Source organism: Melopsittacus undulatus, chromosome 10 (assembly GCF_012275295.1).
Source record: "Melopsittacus undulatus isolate bMelUnd1 chromosome 10, bMelUnd1.mat.Z, whole genome shotgun sequence".
NCBI classification, from domain to species: domain Eukaryota; kingdom Metazoa; phylum Chordata; class Aves; order Psittaciformes; family Psittaculidae; genus Melopsittacus; species Melopsittacus undulatus.
In genome coordinates this window covers 4,375,606-4,394,728 of record NC_047536.1, presented here as the reverse complement: position 1 = coordinate 4,394,728, position 19,123 = coordinate 4,375,606, and the positions used below count along the sequence as shown (strand labels likewise).

Here is a 19,123-nt window from a genome sequence, read left to right as displayed (position 1 = left end):
CAAGGGAAAAAATGTTGTATTCTCAGCCGGCACTAAATTACCCAGATGCAATTGCTAATGAGCTGAATCTCTTCTATCCAAAAGGAGTTTGCCCTTACAAAAATAGAAGAGAGCGACATAAAAGATGACAGTGGGAAAGAGGCGGTAGCAGAAGATGATGCTGATCCTGAAGACCTGGAAGTGTTTTACCCCACACATCAGTGGCAAACCCTCCGTCCAGGTAACACTCTGAGCATCCCTCTAAATCCCCTCCTGCCAGCACCGACAGGGCCCTGCAGGAACTCCAGTGCCTGTTTGTTCCCATGCTGATGATTTCTATTGCTGACAAAGAGGTATGGGCTCAGTGACCTGGGACAGGAGAGCATCACCAAGCCACTGGCCATAGGAGCGGTTGCTGTAGTGCTTTCAGCTCCCTGGAGCAGGTCGAGTGGGCTGCCAGTCACACTGGAGGGGGTGATGTGTCTCTGTCACTAGCTCAGAAGCCCTTTGTACCCTTGTCAAGGGACAGATTCTCTAACACTTGCTGGCACATGGTATCCCAGGACTGCTGTGCTTCGGTGTGGGCTGGGGGAATGCTGCTCAGTGGCAGTCTGATTAAGAACCGTCCATGTAACACCACACAGCTTCTAACAATGGGTTTTCTGTTCCTTGGCTGTTTGAAATCCAGCTTTTATCCCTATCTATACATCCCACCAAAAATATCCCTTCCCTTTTTTCGGGTTGGTATCTTTTACTAGATGTGTATGGGATATGGATGGTGAGGGAACACCAACTGAGCAGGCTGGTTTCACTGCAAAACCCGTGTGCTGGGAACGGCTCTGGAGAGGCTAAGCCCATTTAAACACACCCAGCTGCCTGTGTGCACACATATTTTGGCAATTAGGATGATCAGTAAGCCTGCCCTCCTCTGGGGTCTTGAACAAGGTATTTAATCCACTTGTGCTATGTGTCCTCATGTATATGCAGGTGTAATACCTTCCCACCGCTGAAGGGTGAACTAAGTAGTAATTAATTTTTATAAAGCGCTCTGAACGTAAGAGCTTTATCCTGTGATCAGTATTATCATGGAATGAATAAATATGGGATCATTTGTCTTGAAATTTCTGGCAGATATAGCAGAACCACTTTTCTAAATGTAAATCTTTGTATAACAAATGTCTAGCAAAAGCCCTAAATTTCACAAAACTGCAGTATATACATATATTCCATTTTTGTACCATTATGTATGGAAGGCGTGTGGTGCCCCTGCTCAGTATTCAGACCGGCAGATCCCTACCACCCCCATTGAAGCAGAATATGTATATACCTGCAGATGTTAAAAACATCATTCCTGGTTTTCATAGAATCCCAGATTGGTTTATGTTGTAAGGGACCTTAAAGCTCATCGAGTTCCAACCCCTGCCATGGGCAGGGACACCTTCCACTGGAGCAGCTGCTCCAGGCCCCTGTGTCCAACCTGGCCTTGAACACTGCCAGGGATGGGGCAGCCACAGCTTCTCTGGGCACCCTGTGCCAGTGCCTCAGCACCCTCACAGGGAAGAGCTTCTGCCTAAGAGCTCATCTCAGTCTCCCCTGTTCTGGCAGGTTCAAGCCATTCCCCTTGGCCTGTCCCTACAGGCCCTTGTCCCAAGCCCCTCTCCAGGTTTCCTGCAGCCCCTTTAGGCACTGGAGCTGCTCTCAGGTCTCCCCTTCAGGAGCCTTCTCTTGTCCAGGCTGCCCCAGCCCAGCTCTCTCAGCCTGGCTCCAGAGCAGAGCTGCTCCAGCCCTCGCAGCATCTCCATGGCCTCCTCTGGCCTCACTCCAACAGCTCCACGTCCCTCTTGTGCTGCTGCCTCAGAGCTGGATCAGGGCTGCAGGGGGGGTCTGCCCAGGGCGCAGCAGAGGGGCAGGATCCTCTCCGTTGGCTGCTGCTCACGCTGTTGATTCAGATGCACTTTTCCCTTGCTCAGGTGTTCCATGTTATTTTTATAGCATTTCCATGTTGGGCATGTACAGTGAAAAGCTTGTGGACGTGGGGAGCTTGTCAGCATTCACATAGTAGAATTTCACTGCCTCTTGTAGAAGGGTTAAATGCTGGCCTGCCTCATTGTCTAGCTGCTACAGATCCTCCTTTCAGGTGTGTGTGCAGATCCGGGGAAGGACATGTCAGGAAGAGGAGCCTCCCCCTGCTAGCCTGGGCTTTGGCCTTCTGTTGGTTTCTCTGAAGTGAAATCTTGTGTGTAGTTTGTGGATTTTAGTATGTGTGTTCCCTGAAGCAAGGCTGGGGAAGCTGCTGCCACCATGAGCCCATCCCTGTGGTCTCTGACCTTGAAGGTTTCCCTGTTGCCAGCACAGGGCAATGCTGGGGAGGGAGCTGACCTGCAGGATGAGGGAAGCAGCCACCATGGCTATGCAAGGGACGTGCCTGTTGGTCCTTTAGCAGACATGCACATTGACAACGTGTCTAATCCAGGGGCTCTGCCTTTTCTGATGGTTTCTGCTGTGATTTCAGTCACCTGCAGCTGAGCGCAGTCCTGGCTGGTGTGTGCTCAGCACGATGCTCAGAAGCTTGTATTGTGCTTCCCACTTCTGCTGGATGCCCCACACTGTCTTATCTTGTATCTGTGTAGCAAACGGGGCCAGTTTCTCCTGGGGAAGAAAATGTTGTGATTTAAAATCTGGATACTCAGGTTTGAATTGTGGAAGGGAGCTCAGAGTTGTGTTCCTCCTGTTTCATCTTGTTCCTATTCTCAGGATTTTTGTGCTTCTGTCCGGTCATGCAGTTGCTCATCTTTTATACATGGATTTCCACTTTTGCTCTGCTGTTTTTCTAGTTCCCTGTTGCTAATTGCATCAAACTGTGTTTCCGCTGAGACTGCAGCAGTGTCATCAACCTGTAACCTGTCAAATCCCTCCACCAAATTCAATTGTTCTTGTATATGTAACATTGCTTTGTGCGGTTGCTCCCTCGCTGCCTACAGTGTGAGCTGGATTTTGATCAAGTGCTCTCTTGCACTTCAAGCACGCTTCAAGCTGCTGGAGGTAGCTGGATGCAGACACAGAGAGACAGTTACCCTAAGAATTCTGCTGCCTGTAATCCGGAAGCAAGGAGCTCAGTTGTCTCTTCTGGCAGCCAGGAAGCTGAGGGGCTGTCAAAAGGCTGGGGAAACTTCATAGAGTCCTTTAACACTTGGTTAGGCGTTGCTTTTTTCTCCCTTGGCACTAAATAATGCATCAGGGTTAGACAGAAAGGATACGTGCACCTTGGAAAGGCTTCCAGCGCCTCTGTTTTACTTATTTTGAACACAGAAGGCATCTGCAGGGCTTTTCTTTCTGTTCATGGTGGGAGTCCATAGGAACTTTCAGCCTATGAGTGGGATTGCAATGTCCTCTGAATGGATGTTCACATCCATGATCACATCAGTTCTCATGGTCAGGTAACAGCTCTACCGCAGACACAGAATTCTAAGTTGTGGTTCCTCTGTTGTCTTCTTCCTTTCTGACTGTGCTTTTGCCAGGGGATGGTCCCCTTGTGAACTGGAAGCTCTGGAGAAGCATGGCAGAGGTGACTTGCTTTTGTTGCTGCCTGTGTTAAGCTCTGCCGGGTGTGTGGGGGTCTGTCAGCTCACAGAACCACCCAACCACTCGGCAAGGTGATCTTGCCTGGTGGTTATGGCAACCAAAGGCTGATCCTTAGTCTTTGGGATGGCAGAGAAGAATGGAAGGGTTGGATGTTGTTGACAGTCATAGAATTATGTAATCATAGGATGGTTTGGGTCGGAAAGGACCTTATGGTCATCTAGTTCTAACCCCCCTGCAATGGGCAGGGATGTCTCACACTAGACCATGTTGCCAAGGCTCTGTCCAACCTGGCCTTGAACACTGCCAGGGATGAAGCGTTTACTTGTCTGGGCAACCCATTCCAGTACCTCACCACCCTCACAGTTCAGAACTTCTTCCATCAATTTCAGTTTCCTTTGGGGTTCTGTTTGTAAAAGCATTTCTTCCACAGTTCCAGGTAGCCTGAAATCTGCTCTCAGCATCCCAGAACACATGAATGCCTCATTGCCTGGGAACTGGCTACTTTTCTTACTTGGACACCCAGTTTCCCTCTGTTTTGTTTAGCATTCCTGATGATGACTGAAAGTCGAATTGCTCTGACCAAGCAGTCGTATTAAGCCAGCAGGTTTCCCACCTGGCATTAGGGTGGGAAGTGGTTCCTCTGGGAAGACATTGTGGTGAAGAGAAAAGATCTAAGAGGCAAGGATTTAACTTGGGAAAGAAAAAAGGGGTTGATCATCTCCTCCTCTGCAGGGCCCAGTACTCTGAGGAGCCCGGGCTGCACAGTGCTGCTGCGGATGGGCTCTGTCCACCTCTGCAGCAGCACTTCCCTGCTCCCACATGCAGCAGACTCACTGACAGTTTGAATTTGGGAATTCACATGTCCAGTTTCCAAGTCCAGATGGACCAGTGAGACCCTCATCTGCCCCAAATACCAGGACATTGTCAGGGTACTCTGCACACTTTCCATGGGAGAGCAGCCTACTGTGGGGCATGGAAAGTCTTCCTTTGCTCCAGAGCAAAACCTTGCGTTGGTGATTGAAATGATGCAGTGTTGGATCTCTGGTTTGGATCCTGTGTTTCCTGGCCTGTACCTCTCGCTGTGGTTAAACTCCTGGCTTGGAGAGCTCTGTGCTGATACCTGCAGTTACTCTATAGCATTTGTCCTGCTTGGAGTCATTTTCCTAAGTGCCTAATTATATTGCAGTTAAAAAATAAGAAGCCATGGCTGCCACTGTTGATCAAACTGCCAGGGCAAAGTTGGTGTGAGCACACTGTTGTTGCTGCTTCTGTAAAGATGAAACCATCTGAAGTTCAGCAGGGAGCTGATGATACATTGCTTAGCATTTAAATATCCACTGCTGCAGCTTCCATGGATCCTCAGGCGGCTTTCTCTGTCGGTAACTATCTTTGCTGTTCATGCTTGTCTCAGGTCTTTCCTTGCCTCATTTCCTGCATAAACAAGGTTTTACACGTATGGAAACACAGCTCTCAAAGCAAGTGTTGGCATTGAGGAGGTCATTTCAGAAGCTGCTTTGAAGGACTTGCTGTGGGTTTGGAAAGAGCAGGGTGAGGGATGGGGAATGACTCACTTGAGTCTCTGTCTTTCAAGAGATTTCAGCAGCTGAAGGAGCCAGCACTGCTCTAAGCCCAGGAGAGGTTTGTGAAGCTGGGAGCAGAAGGTAATGGCAGGAGGGACCCCTTTGGCTCAGGAGTCCAGTGACAGGGCCCATGGGTGATGTGATGGCTGGTGAGGATTTCCTACAGCTTGACAGTGAGTATCTTGCTCCTGCTGTTCACTAGGGTGTCTTGAGCTGCGCTGGCTCCTGCTAATTGCTTTGCTGAATTAATGAATCTGTCCAAACCTCTGGCTTCTCAGTGACCCAAACCTATCTCAAACAGTTGTGTGCAGGTCTCTGGAATATTTATGTCAGCATAGTCAAGAGGGGGCTGTGAAATACAGCATTAAGACACCAGGGTATGCTCGTTTCTGCAAAGCTTGACATTTGTAATCCAGGAAATAGGAGCCTCATCAGACCAGCACAGATTTGCATGAAGAGGGGAGGCAAATGGGATTTGAAACCCCTCATTTATACCAGATGAAATGCTGCTTTTCCAGGTTCTTTATATAAAATAACTTCTTATTGATGTGCAGAGGGGAAAAAAAAATCTCAGCTGTGGAGTTATTGTAACTTCTCTGGTCAGCAAGAGAGAGAGATGCAGGGTGATTGCAGCAGGTAGGAAAGCCCAGGCAATCTTGAGAGCAATTTCAAATGTTCAGTGCTTGGACCTGCAGTTATGGCCACTAGTAGCAACCCCTCTGCGGGTTTTCTGTCTGACCTGTTGCATATGAGGCTTTTGGTATCTTAAGTGTATCTTGTGCCTGTCCTTTTTATTACCACCTGCCGTCATGCTCTCCTCTTTCAGATTCCGCATTCTCCTGGCCTTTCCCTGACTTCATGCCTCCACTGATATCTCAGTGTCATCACAGGCTACACGGTCTCCTTGACACTGGCTTGTGTTTAATTCCTCCTTTTGCTGAAGCTCTTCTCTGATAGAAGTGCCAGGGCTGAAGCTCCATAGGCTGCTTTGGCTCTGGTGTGTGGCACTGGAGGGCAGACCTGTCAAACAGAGCACATTCTCTCCACTACTTAGTCCTGTGTAAGAGGAATAACAGTTTCCCTGCTGCTGGTAAGAGGGCAGGATTGGGAATGCTTGAGAGACACTTGGACAGCATGCAGATGGGTGGTACCTTAAACCTCTGGAGCAGGAAGTGTTTGAAGGATGCCAGCTTTTGGACATGGAGATATTGTCAGTACGACCCTCTTGCCCTCTGGCTCAGTTGTGCAGATGAGGGCTGTGCTGTTACCTGTTTCCAGCCTTACTTTGCATTATCCGCGTGGATTTTCTTCACCAGCAGGTTCCCTGAGCTGGGAAGTTGGAGGGCACCCTCCAGGGATGCACACCCAGTCCATGTTATGCTCTTTCTTCAGTGTGCAAACAAGGGGAGCAGGCTGGGGTCCTGGCTGTGAGGCACGGGTTGATCCAGGAGCTGCTGCCAGCATCCCAGTGAGATGCCAGTGCAAGTGATGCCGGGAGCATTATAGCCTTGGACCTGTGTAGTTGAAAGGGAAGCATCATGAACGATAGCGGGCTGGGTCCATGGGCACAAAGCTGACTTTTTCCAGCAGAGGCTTTATCATTCACACTAAGAAATCACAGAATCCCAGCCTGGTTTGTGTTGGAAGGGACCTTAAGGCTCATCCAGTTCCAACCCCTGCCATGGACAGGGACACCTTCTGCTAGAGCAGGTTAATCTCAGTCTGCCCTCTGGCAGGTTAAAGCTCCAGCACCCCCCATCCCTCTTGTGCTGCTGCCCCAGAGCTGGATCAGGGCTGCAGGGGGGTCTCCCCAGAGCACAGCAGAGGGGCAGGATCCCCTCCCTGAGCTGCTGCTCACGCTCTGGGGGTGCAGCCCAGCACACAGGAAGCTGTAGCAAGTACCAGAAATTTATAGGGCAGTAAGTGGACGTGTACATTAAAATAAGTGAGACTTCAGTTTTATAAAAACCACTCTGCTTATCTAATTTGACAAGTGCAGTGATGCAGTTTTGATTATATGTTTTGTGGCATGTTCTAAGTGCAATGTGTGTGTGTATGTATAGGAAAATTATAATAATGTGGGACCTCAGAGCTGTATAGCTCCTGGTACTTAATCATTCCTGGGACCTGAGTGAAGATGTGTTCCCTGTGTTTTCTACCTGCTTCTCCATGACCTGGGAGGTTTTGCAGCTGTTGGTTTCCCAGCACATCCATGGAGGGTATTGGGTTCATTTGTGAAATGACCTTTTTTCCCAAAATGGTCCATTTTTCCCCCAAATGCAGATAAACCTTGTGTTGTCTTCTGTTATTTCATGAACTGCCAGTATGCTGGCAGTGCCAATGGGAAGAAACTCTACATGTCCTATATGGATTGCCCAGGTTCAGGAGCAGGGTGGGGCTGAGATGGGCTTTTGTGTGTTAGGGTGAATACTGTTCCTTACTGGCTGTGGTGTTACTGGTTTCATTAAACAAGCTGGTTATAAAAGTCTGCTGCAGTGATAAACATACAGCCAAATACTAATGATGCTTCTGCAGCTGAGATGAAAGTTTGCAGCTTCACTAACACATAGCCCTGGGCTTGGATTTTGGGCACAACCCAGACAAGCATGTAATGGTGTATTTTCACACTGGACAAATGGTGACTCCTCTTACCTACATTCCTGACTCCAGGCATTATGTTACGGGTTAAGTGCAGTGGTTATGCACCAGGAGATGGAGGAGTTTGAGTCAAGTGGTGGTTTTTTGGTGCAATAGGAGCAGGTTAAGCAGCATTTTTCAAAATATATTTGAACTTTGCTTTAATGATGCTCTGCCTGATGTTATTATAATGTAAATGTAGCATTAGCAAAGAGAATAAGTACATCAGCTGTGTAGCAGGAGACATAAGCAGTGGGAATCGTTCACATGGTTAAATTTACATTGTTTGGAAGGGAAAAAGTGCTTTGAAAGAAGAGAGACTGTTTCCCAGGGAAGACATCTCTCATTCCTCTCTTTTATCTTCTTTCTGCCAAGCCAGGGATGCTGTGAGAGCATGAGCTCCTGAGAGATGCTTAAATGTGTGCTGGGTGATGAGGAATATCTTGCCATGGCTTTTATGTGCAAGTGGAGCTGTATTTTCTGCAATAACGTTAATAACCTTTGTGTGACTGTTTAGAAGGATGAACCTCATTAAAGAAGAGGTATTTAATAACAGGCCTATTTTTATCTCTGTCTCTATCTAGCAGTCTGCACATTTATTTCAAGCCTGTAACAGTGCTTTGGAAGAAAAACGGTTTCCCTCCTGGAAAACACTCTGGGAGTGCATCCAGCCTAGGTTAACTTGAATTTCCAAGCTGAGTATCTTCCCTCATGCTTCCAGAGCAAACAAGCCATTCTGTGAGCTTGGGTTTGTTTTCTGGGTATTATGGGAAAGTGCTTTTCAGACATTGTGACTTGGGTTCCAGAGGCACTGAAATGGTTCTGAAGGTTTGACCAAATCAGAGCAACTCTCTCACACTTCAAATGCACAATCCTGTGTGAGATGAGTATCCAGGCATTGCAATGCATGCTTGTTTAGCCATGGCTCAGACCTTCATCTCCACGAAACATCAGAGGTTGCTTTTGTGGCCAGGGAAGTGTTGAACTCCCATCAAGACATCAACAGATACTGGAGATCAGGTGAGCTGCACACTGTGAGCTCAAAGCTACAGGGTATTGTAGTATCCCAGACTGGTTTGGGTTGGAAGAGACCTTAAAGCTCATCCATTCCCAACCCCCTGCCACGGGCAGGGACACCTTCCACTGGAGCAGCTGCTCCAAGCCCCTGTGTCCAACCTGGCCTTGAGCACTGCCAGGGATGGGGCAGCCACAGCTTCTCTGGGCACCCTGTGCCAGCGCCTCAGCACCCTCACAGGGAACAGCTTCTGCCTAAGAGCTCATCTCAGTCTAACCTTTCCTGTCTCTGCATTACTGAAACAGCTTCCTTTGGCATGTCAAGAAAGCTTCTGAGTCGAAAAGTAATGTACATCCCATTTCTCCAGCTCTGCTTTACCAGCATAAGCTTGGGAAAGAAATGTATTCTCCTTGGGTCTGTCTTGATGTCTTGTAGAACTAATCCCCATTTATTGCAAGAACTCTTACAATAGTACATTCCTGTTTAATTTTTTATGCTGTGTTTACATTTTGGAAGGAGTAAGTGTGGTGCTGGTGATGGAAACTCTCATTAAGAACATTTCTGATTCAAAAGCTCTTTCTTCAGCCCAGAGATGCTTTTTCCTCTCTCCTGATTTTCTGCCTGCTCCTTAAGACTGCAGGAAGTTTTGCTGGGGTCATTTACTTGCAACAGGATGTTATGTGAATACTGAATTAATGTATGCAGTCTGCCACTTGGTATTGCTTCTCTTCTGCTGCTGGAGATCTCCCAGGGCTGCAAAGACCTTGAAAGCTGCAATGCCAACAACAGGAATGTGGCTGTGATCCTGCAAAGTAAAAGGAGAAACATGAGGCTGTGTGTCTCCCAACACTGCAGGGTGTGAATAAATAGATCTAAACAATTTACATTCTAACCCCAGATCAGGTTTTATTTTTAGGATTTGTCATTCAGCCCAAGTGAAACCTTTCCCTTTCTGTCTGGTGGCACTTCTAAAAGTGCCTTTAAGTTATCACTGAGACTGTACTTTGAGATGCAATTGCATTTTCATATAATCAGCCCCTGTGTCCAATCCTGCCTTGAGCACTGCCAGGGATGGGGCAGCCACAGCTTCTCTGGGCACCCTGTGCCAGCGCCTCAGCACCCTCACAGGGAAGAGCTTCTGCCTAAGAGCTCATCTCAGTCTCCCCTGTTCTGGCAGGTTCAAGCCATTCCCCTTGGCCTGTCCCTACAGGCCCTTGTCCCAAGCCCCTCTCCAGGTTTCCTGCAGCCCCTTTAGGCACTGGAGCTGCTCTGGGCTCTCCCCTTCAGGAGCCTTCTCTTGTCCAGGCTGCCCCAGCCCAGCTCTCTCAGCCTGGCTCCAGAGCAGAGCTGCTCCAGCCCTCGCAGCATCTCCATGGCCTCCTCTAGCCTCACTCCAACAGCTCCAGGTCCCTCTTGTGCTGCTGCCCCAGAGCTGGATGCAGAACTCTGGGTCTCCATGGTTTTGCATGAGGACCTTCTGATGCTTTGCACAGAGCTTGCCATGGTACGAGTCAAGTGCTTGTTGGAAGGGCTTCTCTGCTCTTCTCAGCATGCTTCTGCTGAGCATGAAGTTACCTTCCTGCAGCGGCTGCTCCATGGCTGCATTGCTTCCATTGGCAGCGCAGGAACTCAGATACCCTCCTGCTGCATGGCTTTGAGTCCTGTGGAGCCAGCACACCCAAGAGATTAGGGAACAGTGTGTATTCACTAGGGCAGTGCTGGTGTAGTCATTTAGCCCTGTTCACACCACCAAAGCCTTACATTGGGTGGAGATGTGAGTTTTTGGGGGGGTTTTAACCCCAACTGTTAGCTTGTCAGGTAGGATTTGCAACACTGGCAGCTGGGGAGCAAAACTGTTATTAAGTGTAATGTGGCACCTTGGATACAGAAAACATGGGAAGACAATAAATATAGACTTCCATAATGTCATTTTATGGTGTCACTCTTCAGAATTTATTAAAGCATAGTTGCAGTGCTGCCTGCAGCTTCTTCTGGTTAGATCAGTGAATTCTGTTCATTATCTCCAGCACTAGATTTGACCTACTGTGACATAAAAAAGAGGGACTATTGGAGGCATTGGGGCACCCCAATTACCTTCTTTGGCAGCTGGGATTTTTAGTGTAACCCCAACTTTTCTCAGGTTTGCTGCTCATGCCCCAGTCAGTGCTTGGTTGTGTAGATGGAACCAAGATGTGAAGTGTTGCTTGATGAGAGCATTGAGAAACACAGGTACTGGTGACCTGCCTTGATCAGCAGGAAGAGGAGAGCCATAGTGAGGAGGGATGCAACTGTCACCTTGGATCGAGTTCCCACGTGGTTATCCCACCCTGGCACTGCTCCAGGGTGTGCACACTCTTGAACAGGCTGAGGGTGGCTGGAGGTGGGTGGCAAAGGGCTCACATGAACTTAACTGCAGAGAGGTGGTTGCTAAAGCCACCGGCTCACAGAACAGTTCACTGTCACCTTCCTGCTGGTGTTGCCACTCATTTGCTGTCAGGAGCTCACTGCTTTCTTGGTGCTGAGAATTGCACTGGTGTTTTTGGAGAGCTCCTCAGTCTACAGATGAAATTGTGCCTGTTTGTCCCATTTACTTGTCAAGCACATATCACAGCAGCAGTGGGTTTGTGTACCTTTACCCCTGGCCTCACTGTTTAGTTCTCTAGGATGGAAGAGAATGAGTTCAGGCCCAACCTTCTGATAATTTATTGTGTTCCTTGTGCTTAAGGGCAGAATTTAAGTTGCCAAAAGCAGATGTTTGCTTGCTCCTTTTTTAGCTCGCAAAGTACTTTCTGCATGCTTGATTGATGGATGTCCCTGTTACATTAATAGTTGGGCTTTGCAGAAAGCTGTTATTACCAGGAGAATCTGGTGTGGGTTTCAGTTTTTCTTCTTGCATTGAAAATCTATTATTAATGTCTTTTTGAGGAAAAAAAAAGAAAAAGAGGCTTAAATCCAGGCATTTTACTTTGCTTTCTTGGGCTCCTTCGCAACTGTCTTCTCTGAGGCAGTTTTTAAATCAATATTACAAGTGTTCGTTATGTTTTACTGGGTGGTTGAGGGTTGCTGCATCTTGCTATTGATTTCTGATTGTGTTGCAGGACATTTGGGTGCATGCAGATTGCCACGTGATGGATTACTGTCATCACTGGGTTGGGAAGCACAAATGGGAAAGAGCAGCAACAGAGGTTTTCTGTGTGGGGAGGGTTTGCACATGCCTCAAGCTCTTGTGCAGCAGCATGATGAGCAGTCCTGCGCCAGGACTTTCCAGGCAGGTACAGATATGTTTGTTGCTTGACCTGCCCATGGGCAGGCTGCTGCCAAGCCTTTTGTGGACAGCCCTCAAGCCAGCTCCCGTATCTGCCAGATGCTTTGGTTGCAACAATATGTAGGTGATCTGGATATACAGTGAATTGCTGCCAACTAGATTGAGTTTATCTTCTTTGAAATGCATCTTGTAGACATGTAGAACTTGCTGTGCTTCATGGAGGCCAGTTTTGGCTTTTAAGGAGTCATAGAATGGTTTGGGTGTGAAGGGGCCTTAAAGCTCATCCAGTTCCATGAGCATGGACACCTTCTACTAGACCAGGTTGCTCAAAGCCTCATCCAACCTGGCCTTGAATTAGTTGTAGTTTATCCGTTCATGTGGGGGAATCATAGAATCCGGGGTTGGAAGGGTCCTCAAGGATCATCTGGTCCAATCTTTCTTAACAAAGCATGACCTAGACTAGATGTTTACCCTCTCCAGTACTGGGGAGTCACCACTTCTCTGGGGGGGACTTTTCCAGTGGCTGATTGGTTTAATTGTGAAGGTTTTCCTCATGTCCAGTTGGAATCTCCCCATCAAGCCTTGTCTTTTCCATGGGACTTCTTGTACAAAAAGTCTCCATCTTCTTTGTAGCCACCCTTTAAATACAGGAGCTTTAAATCCTGTGGACCAGAGCCAAAAGAAGGCAGAGGCACTGGTGCTGTGTCTCTGGAGGAGCAGCACAGGGTGCGGGTGTTCTGAACATGCCTGCAGGGACGCAGGCAGCCCCAGGTCTCCCTGGGCCCCCATTGCTGCTGTCTGCTGGAGCTGGTGGTTGGAAGGGGTGACATGTACAACCGTGGGCAGGCTCTGACCTTGCTGCTGGGACCTAGTTAGCAATTCTGTTGATGTTCTGGAAAGGAAAATGTAATTCAGGCCACCTTCTCCTCCAAGCTGACCCTGAGAATCTGGGAGGAGAACAGCTACTGAATAATTAGGGGCCTTTTTTTTCCCTTTGTGCTGGAGTTACTGCTCAGTGTTGAACTGTGCTGTAAAGTGTTACTCGTTTCCTTGAACGTATTGGTCCAAGTGTACTTTGTGTTCATACAGGGCCATAAATTGCAGGCTCATTAATCACAGCATGATGCAGCGCATCAGTGTCTCGCCTTACTCCACTGGTGCTGTGGCTGGTGGGACCCCTGTAGCCCTGGCCAAAGGGTGAAGGTGGTGGCTGGAGCACTGCCCTGTACTGCTGTGCTCATTTAGCTTGTGCTTTATGTTGGCACAGCTCTTACCCTGTAAGATCCAGCAGCATTTGCCAGCGCTGCCACAACCGCGACGAGCAGCCACGCTGCTGTGATGGAGAGCAACCAAGATGCACCCAGGAAGAAGTGGGTTTGTCACAAGGGAGTTCTGACACACCACATCCCTGCTGCTGCCGTTCCGTTTTGGGTCCGTAGGGGTCCTGGCTTTGCAGTGAATCCCTTGAACCTGAGCTGCTGCGCTGCGGGATGTGCTGTGTGATGATGCTGTGTCTCTGTCTGCATGGCAGAGCTTTCAGCCTTCCTGGCAATGTAAATTCTCCTGGCTGCATTCTGAAATGACACTGAGTTATTGATTTATCTTTGAGAGGATTTCCTTCCCGAGGGACATTTCTGGCTGGTTTAATGATTTAGTTCCTCTGCAAGTGCAGGATCCGGAGCAGAGCAGAGCCACCCTCCTGCCCTGAGCCTGCAGCCCAGGGTTGTGCTCCCGCTGCTTCCTCTGCAATCCCATTTCTATTCCAAAGCTGGCATGAGGTTATGTTGCTGTTCCTGCAGGGACAACTGCGAATAAAAGGGCATTTTCAACGTTCACTGTGAGTCTTGGACTAGCCTTTATGCTGTGGCACCAGAGTTGTTACCTTCGACTTGTTGCAAACAGCTTTGAGACTGGCACATGGGAAGCATGAAGCTGCGCCAGCTTTAACGCACCCAGGCTCCCGAGAGCATCTAAATTCCCTGAAGTGGGATGTGGTGGGAGCTGGATTATGCAAACATCTCTTTTCCTAAAGGTGCAGGGTACAGCTCTCTTTGCTTTCTGCTGACTCGCCCTTGGAGCAATCTCCTGCTTGTACTTCTGAGGAGGCAAAGCTAATTCTCTACTTTAACTGCCACTTTTCTCCCTGAAGCCCTGAAATGTCAGCCCACAGGTTGTGGGTCAGCTGGTGAGCTGTTAGGAGTTGGGTTGGATGTTTTACCTACTGTCTGTGGAAGGGAAGTGGCATGCTCTGTGTCCCTGGGTGCCTCTCTCCAGCCATGGCCCATCTAAAGCACCTCCCAGTGGGTTCCCATATCTAACCCCCCAGTGGATCTGGATTCCACCTCAGCTGCAGCATGCACAGGGATGAAATGTGAGGCTGCTCATGTGGTTATAAGGCAGCATCCCCTGGTTGGGCCCAGGGAAAATGACAGTTTATTTGCCTGTGAACCAAGTGTGCCACAAATACTTTCTTAGTGATCTGTGAGATAACACAAGGCCTTAGTGTCTGTCTGAAGTACTGCAGTGGTGACAAGTTTTTTTGACAATTAGGCTAATGTCACTTATGACTGCAATAGCTATAGAAACCTGGCTTTAAATTGAAGCTTCAGGAAGCACTATACCAATGCTCTCTCCAAGGCTGCTTCTTATTTCAGTTATTATTCAAATTCATTCTCACTCTAGCTTGGCAGTGTAGCTGGCAGACAGGCTTCTCCAATATGTTCTGCTAGTCTCATAGAATCCCAGGCTGGTTTGGGTTGGAAAGGACCTTAAAGCTTATTGAGTTCCACCTTCCACTAGAGCAGCTTGCTCCAGGCCCCATCCAGCCTCGCCACTGGGAGCTGCTCTCAGGTCTCCCCTTCAGGAGCCTTCTCTTGTCCAGGCTGCCCCAGCCCAGCTCTCTCAGCCTGGCTCCAGAGCAGAGCTGCTCCAGCCCTCGCAGCATCTCCATGGCCTCTGCATGGGTTTGCCTATGTTGTATATGTCTTTTCAATATCAGCCTTGACTGAGTTATAAACACAGAAGCTGAAGACCGAAACAGAGATTCCTGAGACCTGGTTGTGAAGACCCATTCCTGAGCTCCCCAACCTTCCCCTTGGAAATAGATTCTCTTTTCCCCCGTTTTAACTCCCGTTGCACAATTTTAAGTTTCTGCTTCTTTTTTCTATCCGTGGCCAGCTTAGGCCTCTTGCTTCTCACGCTGGTGTTGGTCCTGATGGATTATCCCTCCCCATAGAGCAGTTGTGTCCTTCTCATGCCTCCCTGTTGTTGGGTTCTTTGGGGTTGGTTCTTTCTGCCATAACATTCATCTGTGGTGGCCATCTCAACAGTCAATAGGCAGAGGAAGAGATGCTCTTTGAGAGTGACAGATGTGGAAGACCGCTGTGGTTAATGATGTTCTGGAGGTGTTAATCTCTGTCATAGTAGAAAAGCTGATGGTTCTCTGCTCAAAAAGGTATTAGATGCCTAAAATCCCTCAGAATAAATATCATTGTCAGTTCCTTTTGTCAGGTTCTCAGTTCTCCTGGGGTCATCTCCCTCATCCTTCTCTGTCTGCATTCTGCATTGATCTTCTCTGAACCTAGATAAGGCTTCAGCATCCCAGCTGGGTTTTCTGGTGTAACAAATCTACCTGTGGGGTGACAGCTATTGAATAGGTTGCAGTGACATTACAAAGTAGTGTAGGCTTGGAGATAAATAACTTGGTGAGGAAGAGAGGGATTAAAACTGGCTTTTGTAAATAATCTTTCTCTTGGATGTTGACTTGGTGACATGGTGAGACCCAGGGCACTGGAGCCTGGCATGCTGTTTGACAACTGAGATGATCAGAGTGTGGCTGGACACCTTTGATCTCCTGCCTGGGCCTTTGTGGGATTAAACTCTCTAAAGTGCTACAGTCCACAGAATCGAGCCCAGTATCAGAAAATACATAAGTGCTTCATACTGAAGCACTGAGCACATGCATCAGGCTGCACTAAGGGGGTGTGTAAGAAGTGCCTGGCTCAAAGCTGGAGATGAGGGTTTGCTTATGAAGTGAAAACGTGTTTTTGCCAATTTTATGAACGGGTAACCCTTCCTCCTCTTTCCCTACTATTATTTCTCTCCTGGTGTATTTCTGCTGATGCAGTGCAAGTGGGAGAGAAGCCTCTGCAGAGAGGGAGGTGGAAGGGCACAAGCTCTTGTTGCTAGGGGCCCTTTGCCATATGAAGCTTTCTCTATTGGCAGCAGCAGCAGAACTATCAACAGATGCTACAGCAGTGGCTCCTGTCAGAGAGGCACCATATGTCCTCTCCTGAGCCCTCCTGTTGCTCCTTCCCTAAGAGTCCTCCTCCCCAGGCACCTCGCTAGCATCCGCCTTCGCTCCCATCGCTTCCTGCCTCGGAGCATCCCGGGAAGCAGCAGGCACCTTGCAGGAGGTACATGCTCTGCCCCATGTGTGAGAGCCAGCTCTCTTGTCCTCATCTTGCCACAGGAAGGTCGAGGTTTGGTGGGGTTTCAAGCTGGGCTCTGTGCAGAACAGTCTTGGCTACTGGTGATGGCAGGAACAAGTTAAACAGACACATTGTGACTGGGTCCCTTGCCTGTCACTGTGGGTTCACCTTCTTTTCCCTTCTGCTCTCCCACTGCTGAAGGCAAAGCCAAGTGAAGGCAGTGGGTGGGTTTGGCCGGAGGTGGTAGGAGCCAGAGCATGGAGCTTGCAGGGTGCTGCTGGTTTGAATAACTGGGTTCATGGCCCCTGGTGCTGGCAGATCAAAGGAAGGCACATAAATACCAGTGCCATGGGAGAGCTGGGTGGGTTGGAACTGGCAGTTTCAACAGTGGTTGTCCAGCTGAGTGTCCATGTTTAACTGATGCTTTCACGTGTCTAACCAAGCATTACTCACTGGAAAGCCCCTTCCTTGCTTTGCTTTGTTCTCCGCTAGCTGCGGAAAGAGGGATTTGATTCTGGCATCACTTCTAAAGCGTTTTCATTGTATCTGCCAAAGGAAACAAATTGCAGAGAAGACCTCTCAGCATTAGGACAAAAGAGTGCCTCTAAATCCCTTTTCAGATAAACAAATGTTTGGGCTGTAGGCCTGATGGATGGTGTTTAAAGGCATGGTTATTACTGCAGCAAGCAATCGGTTGGCATTGAAAATCATAAGATGCAAGAAAGAAAAATTCTTCCAAGGGTTACTGTGGGCATGTTTTCTCCCTGTAATCCTGGTTGTAAGGAGCACTTGGAACCCCTGGTTGTAAGGAATTACTTACAACCCCTTACAACCCCTTACAAATTCCTTACAACCCCTGGTTGTAAGGAATCCCCTGGTTGTAAGGAGCACTTGGAACCCCTGCTTTACACAGTGATGTCCATGGATTAGCCATGGAAAACCAGTAACCCAGCAAGCACCAGTAAGTCGCTTTTCTCTTCCTAGATAGGAAACCGGAATGGGAATGGCCCTTTCTCTGCACTCTGTTCACATAGGGTTCAAGTGCAGCAGAAAGCAGTGGTGCTGCTTTGGGACATGAGGAACATGGGCAGGAGCAGAGGCTGTGGCACTTTGTGTTGGGATGTGTCCGTGGGGTGATGTTGGGGTTTCCCAGGGATGGCTTTGCTCCAGCAGCAGTGCTGGGTGTTGAACTGGGAACAGCTTCACCTTGATGAGCTTGGAAGTGTTTTAGGTGGCTTCTGTCCACTGCAGTGTGGATAAAGTTGGTGCTGGAGAAGATGATGTATTTAAACATCTCTGTTTTGATAGGCCAAATTGCAGGGTATTTATTAGCATAGCTGGGAATATTACATGAAGATTTGTCAAACTAACCAGATAAAGCATCTTATGTAGAACATCCTTGATTTTGTTGAGGTTTTTTTAACTGTTGGTTCACTCTGTCCACAATTGATCCCATTCAGGCATTTCTGCAAGGCACTGGTGTGAGCTGCTGCTGAGAGCTCAATGGCTGTGCCTTGGGGATCAGGCTCTTCCTGCTGCTCAGTATTTGTTGCATGCTCTGGGAGGCAGAAGAAAACAACAGGTTGAGTTGTTTGCTTGTGCTGTAAGGACAAAACTCTCTCATGGATTCCTCCCTAACTGGAGGAAGGGAAGGATGTCTCTTTATCCTTGTCCACCCTCTGCACAGCAGGATCTTTTATCAGGGCTCAGTGACAGGATCATGATAAAACCAGCCTGACACCACCAGGACTTCCCATTTGCAGCCAGAGGCAGGCAGCCCTGGGAGAAGTGGAATGGCAGTGGCCACAGTGGGTCATGGCAGGGGTTCCTCCAGCATCTCATCCCCTATGGATTCTGCAAGTATGTGCTTAAGGAACAGTTTATGAACATGGCAAACACACAGTGATTATGAAAGAGTTTTCTCTATAATTACAGTAGTAATTAGAGCTCCTGCTATCACTGATGGTTTGGATCTGAGAAATCAGAGGCAGTGACCAGGATGGGGCCTCTCCAAGGATGTGCTGTGCATGACAGGCAGCTGTGGGTTTCCCAGCAGAAGTACAGAGCTAATGGCATTAAGAGATGCACACAAAGAGGCTTTGTAAAGCATTTCATCAGCATTGTAGGAGTTTCTACTTGAATCATGGACGTGGGTGCCATAGCTTTCTTGTTGCTGGCACAGTGAGTAAGGTGGCCTGGGAAACACTGGGGGAGGCTTCCAGGCCTGATGCTGTTGAACCTCTCTGGAAGAGGTGATATATAGCATATTGATGGCCTTGTCCAGTGGTACTTAACTGGGAAGAGCAGTGAGTGCCGGGAGGCAAACTAATACAAAAGGCAGTAGATAAATGGAAAAGGGGCAGAAAAGAGCAAAATGCGATTAAAGTTCTGGGCTTTCTCTTCCCATCCATAATCCATCTCTTCTTGACCTGTGCTTCTGCACAGCTTCCCTTCCTTTTGTGTGTAAAAATGTTCTGTTTGGAAATAACAAGCAAGCCAAGGAGTGGCATGACTCACCCAGACAGAAAACACCAAACCCTGCAGCCACGCATTGCTGTTTCCTTGCTCACAGTGCTAACCAGGATGCCTGAGCCAGAGCTGAGCCCCATCACATTGGGGCTGGTTCCTCGGTTTT

At 48.5% G+C, this 19,123-nt stretch overlaps 1 protein-coding gene across 1 annotated transcript in view; it reads left to right on the top strand.

The window, feature by feature from the left end:
• The window catches only part of SIL1 (SIL1 nucleotide exchange factor), a 97,702-nt gene that overhangs the window by 28,166 nt on the left and 50,413 nt on the right, over positions 1–19,123 (top strand). Inside the window, exon 4 of the mRNA XM_034067267.1 lies at positions 85–220. Within this exon, the coding sequence (XP_033923158.1) occupies positions 85–220 (136 nt within the window). The remainder of the gene's footprint in view (positions 1–84; positions 221–19,123) is intronic.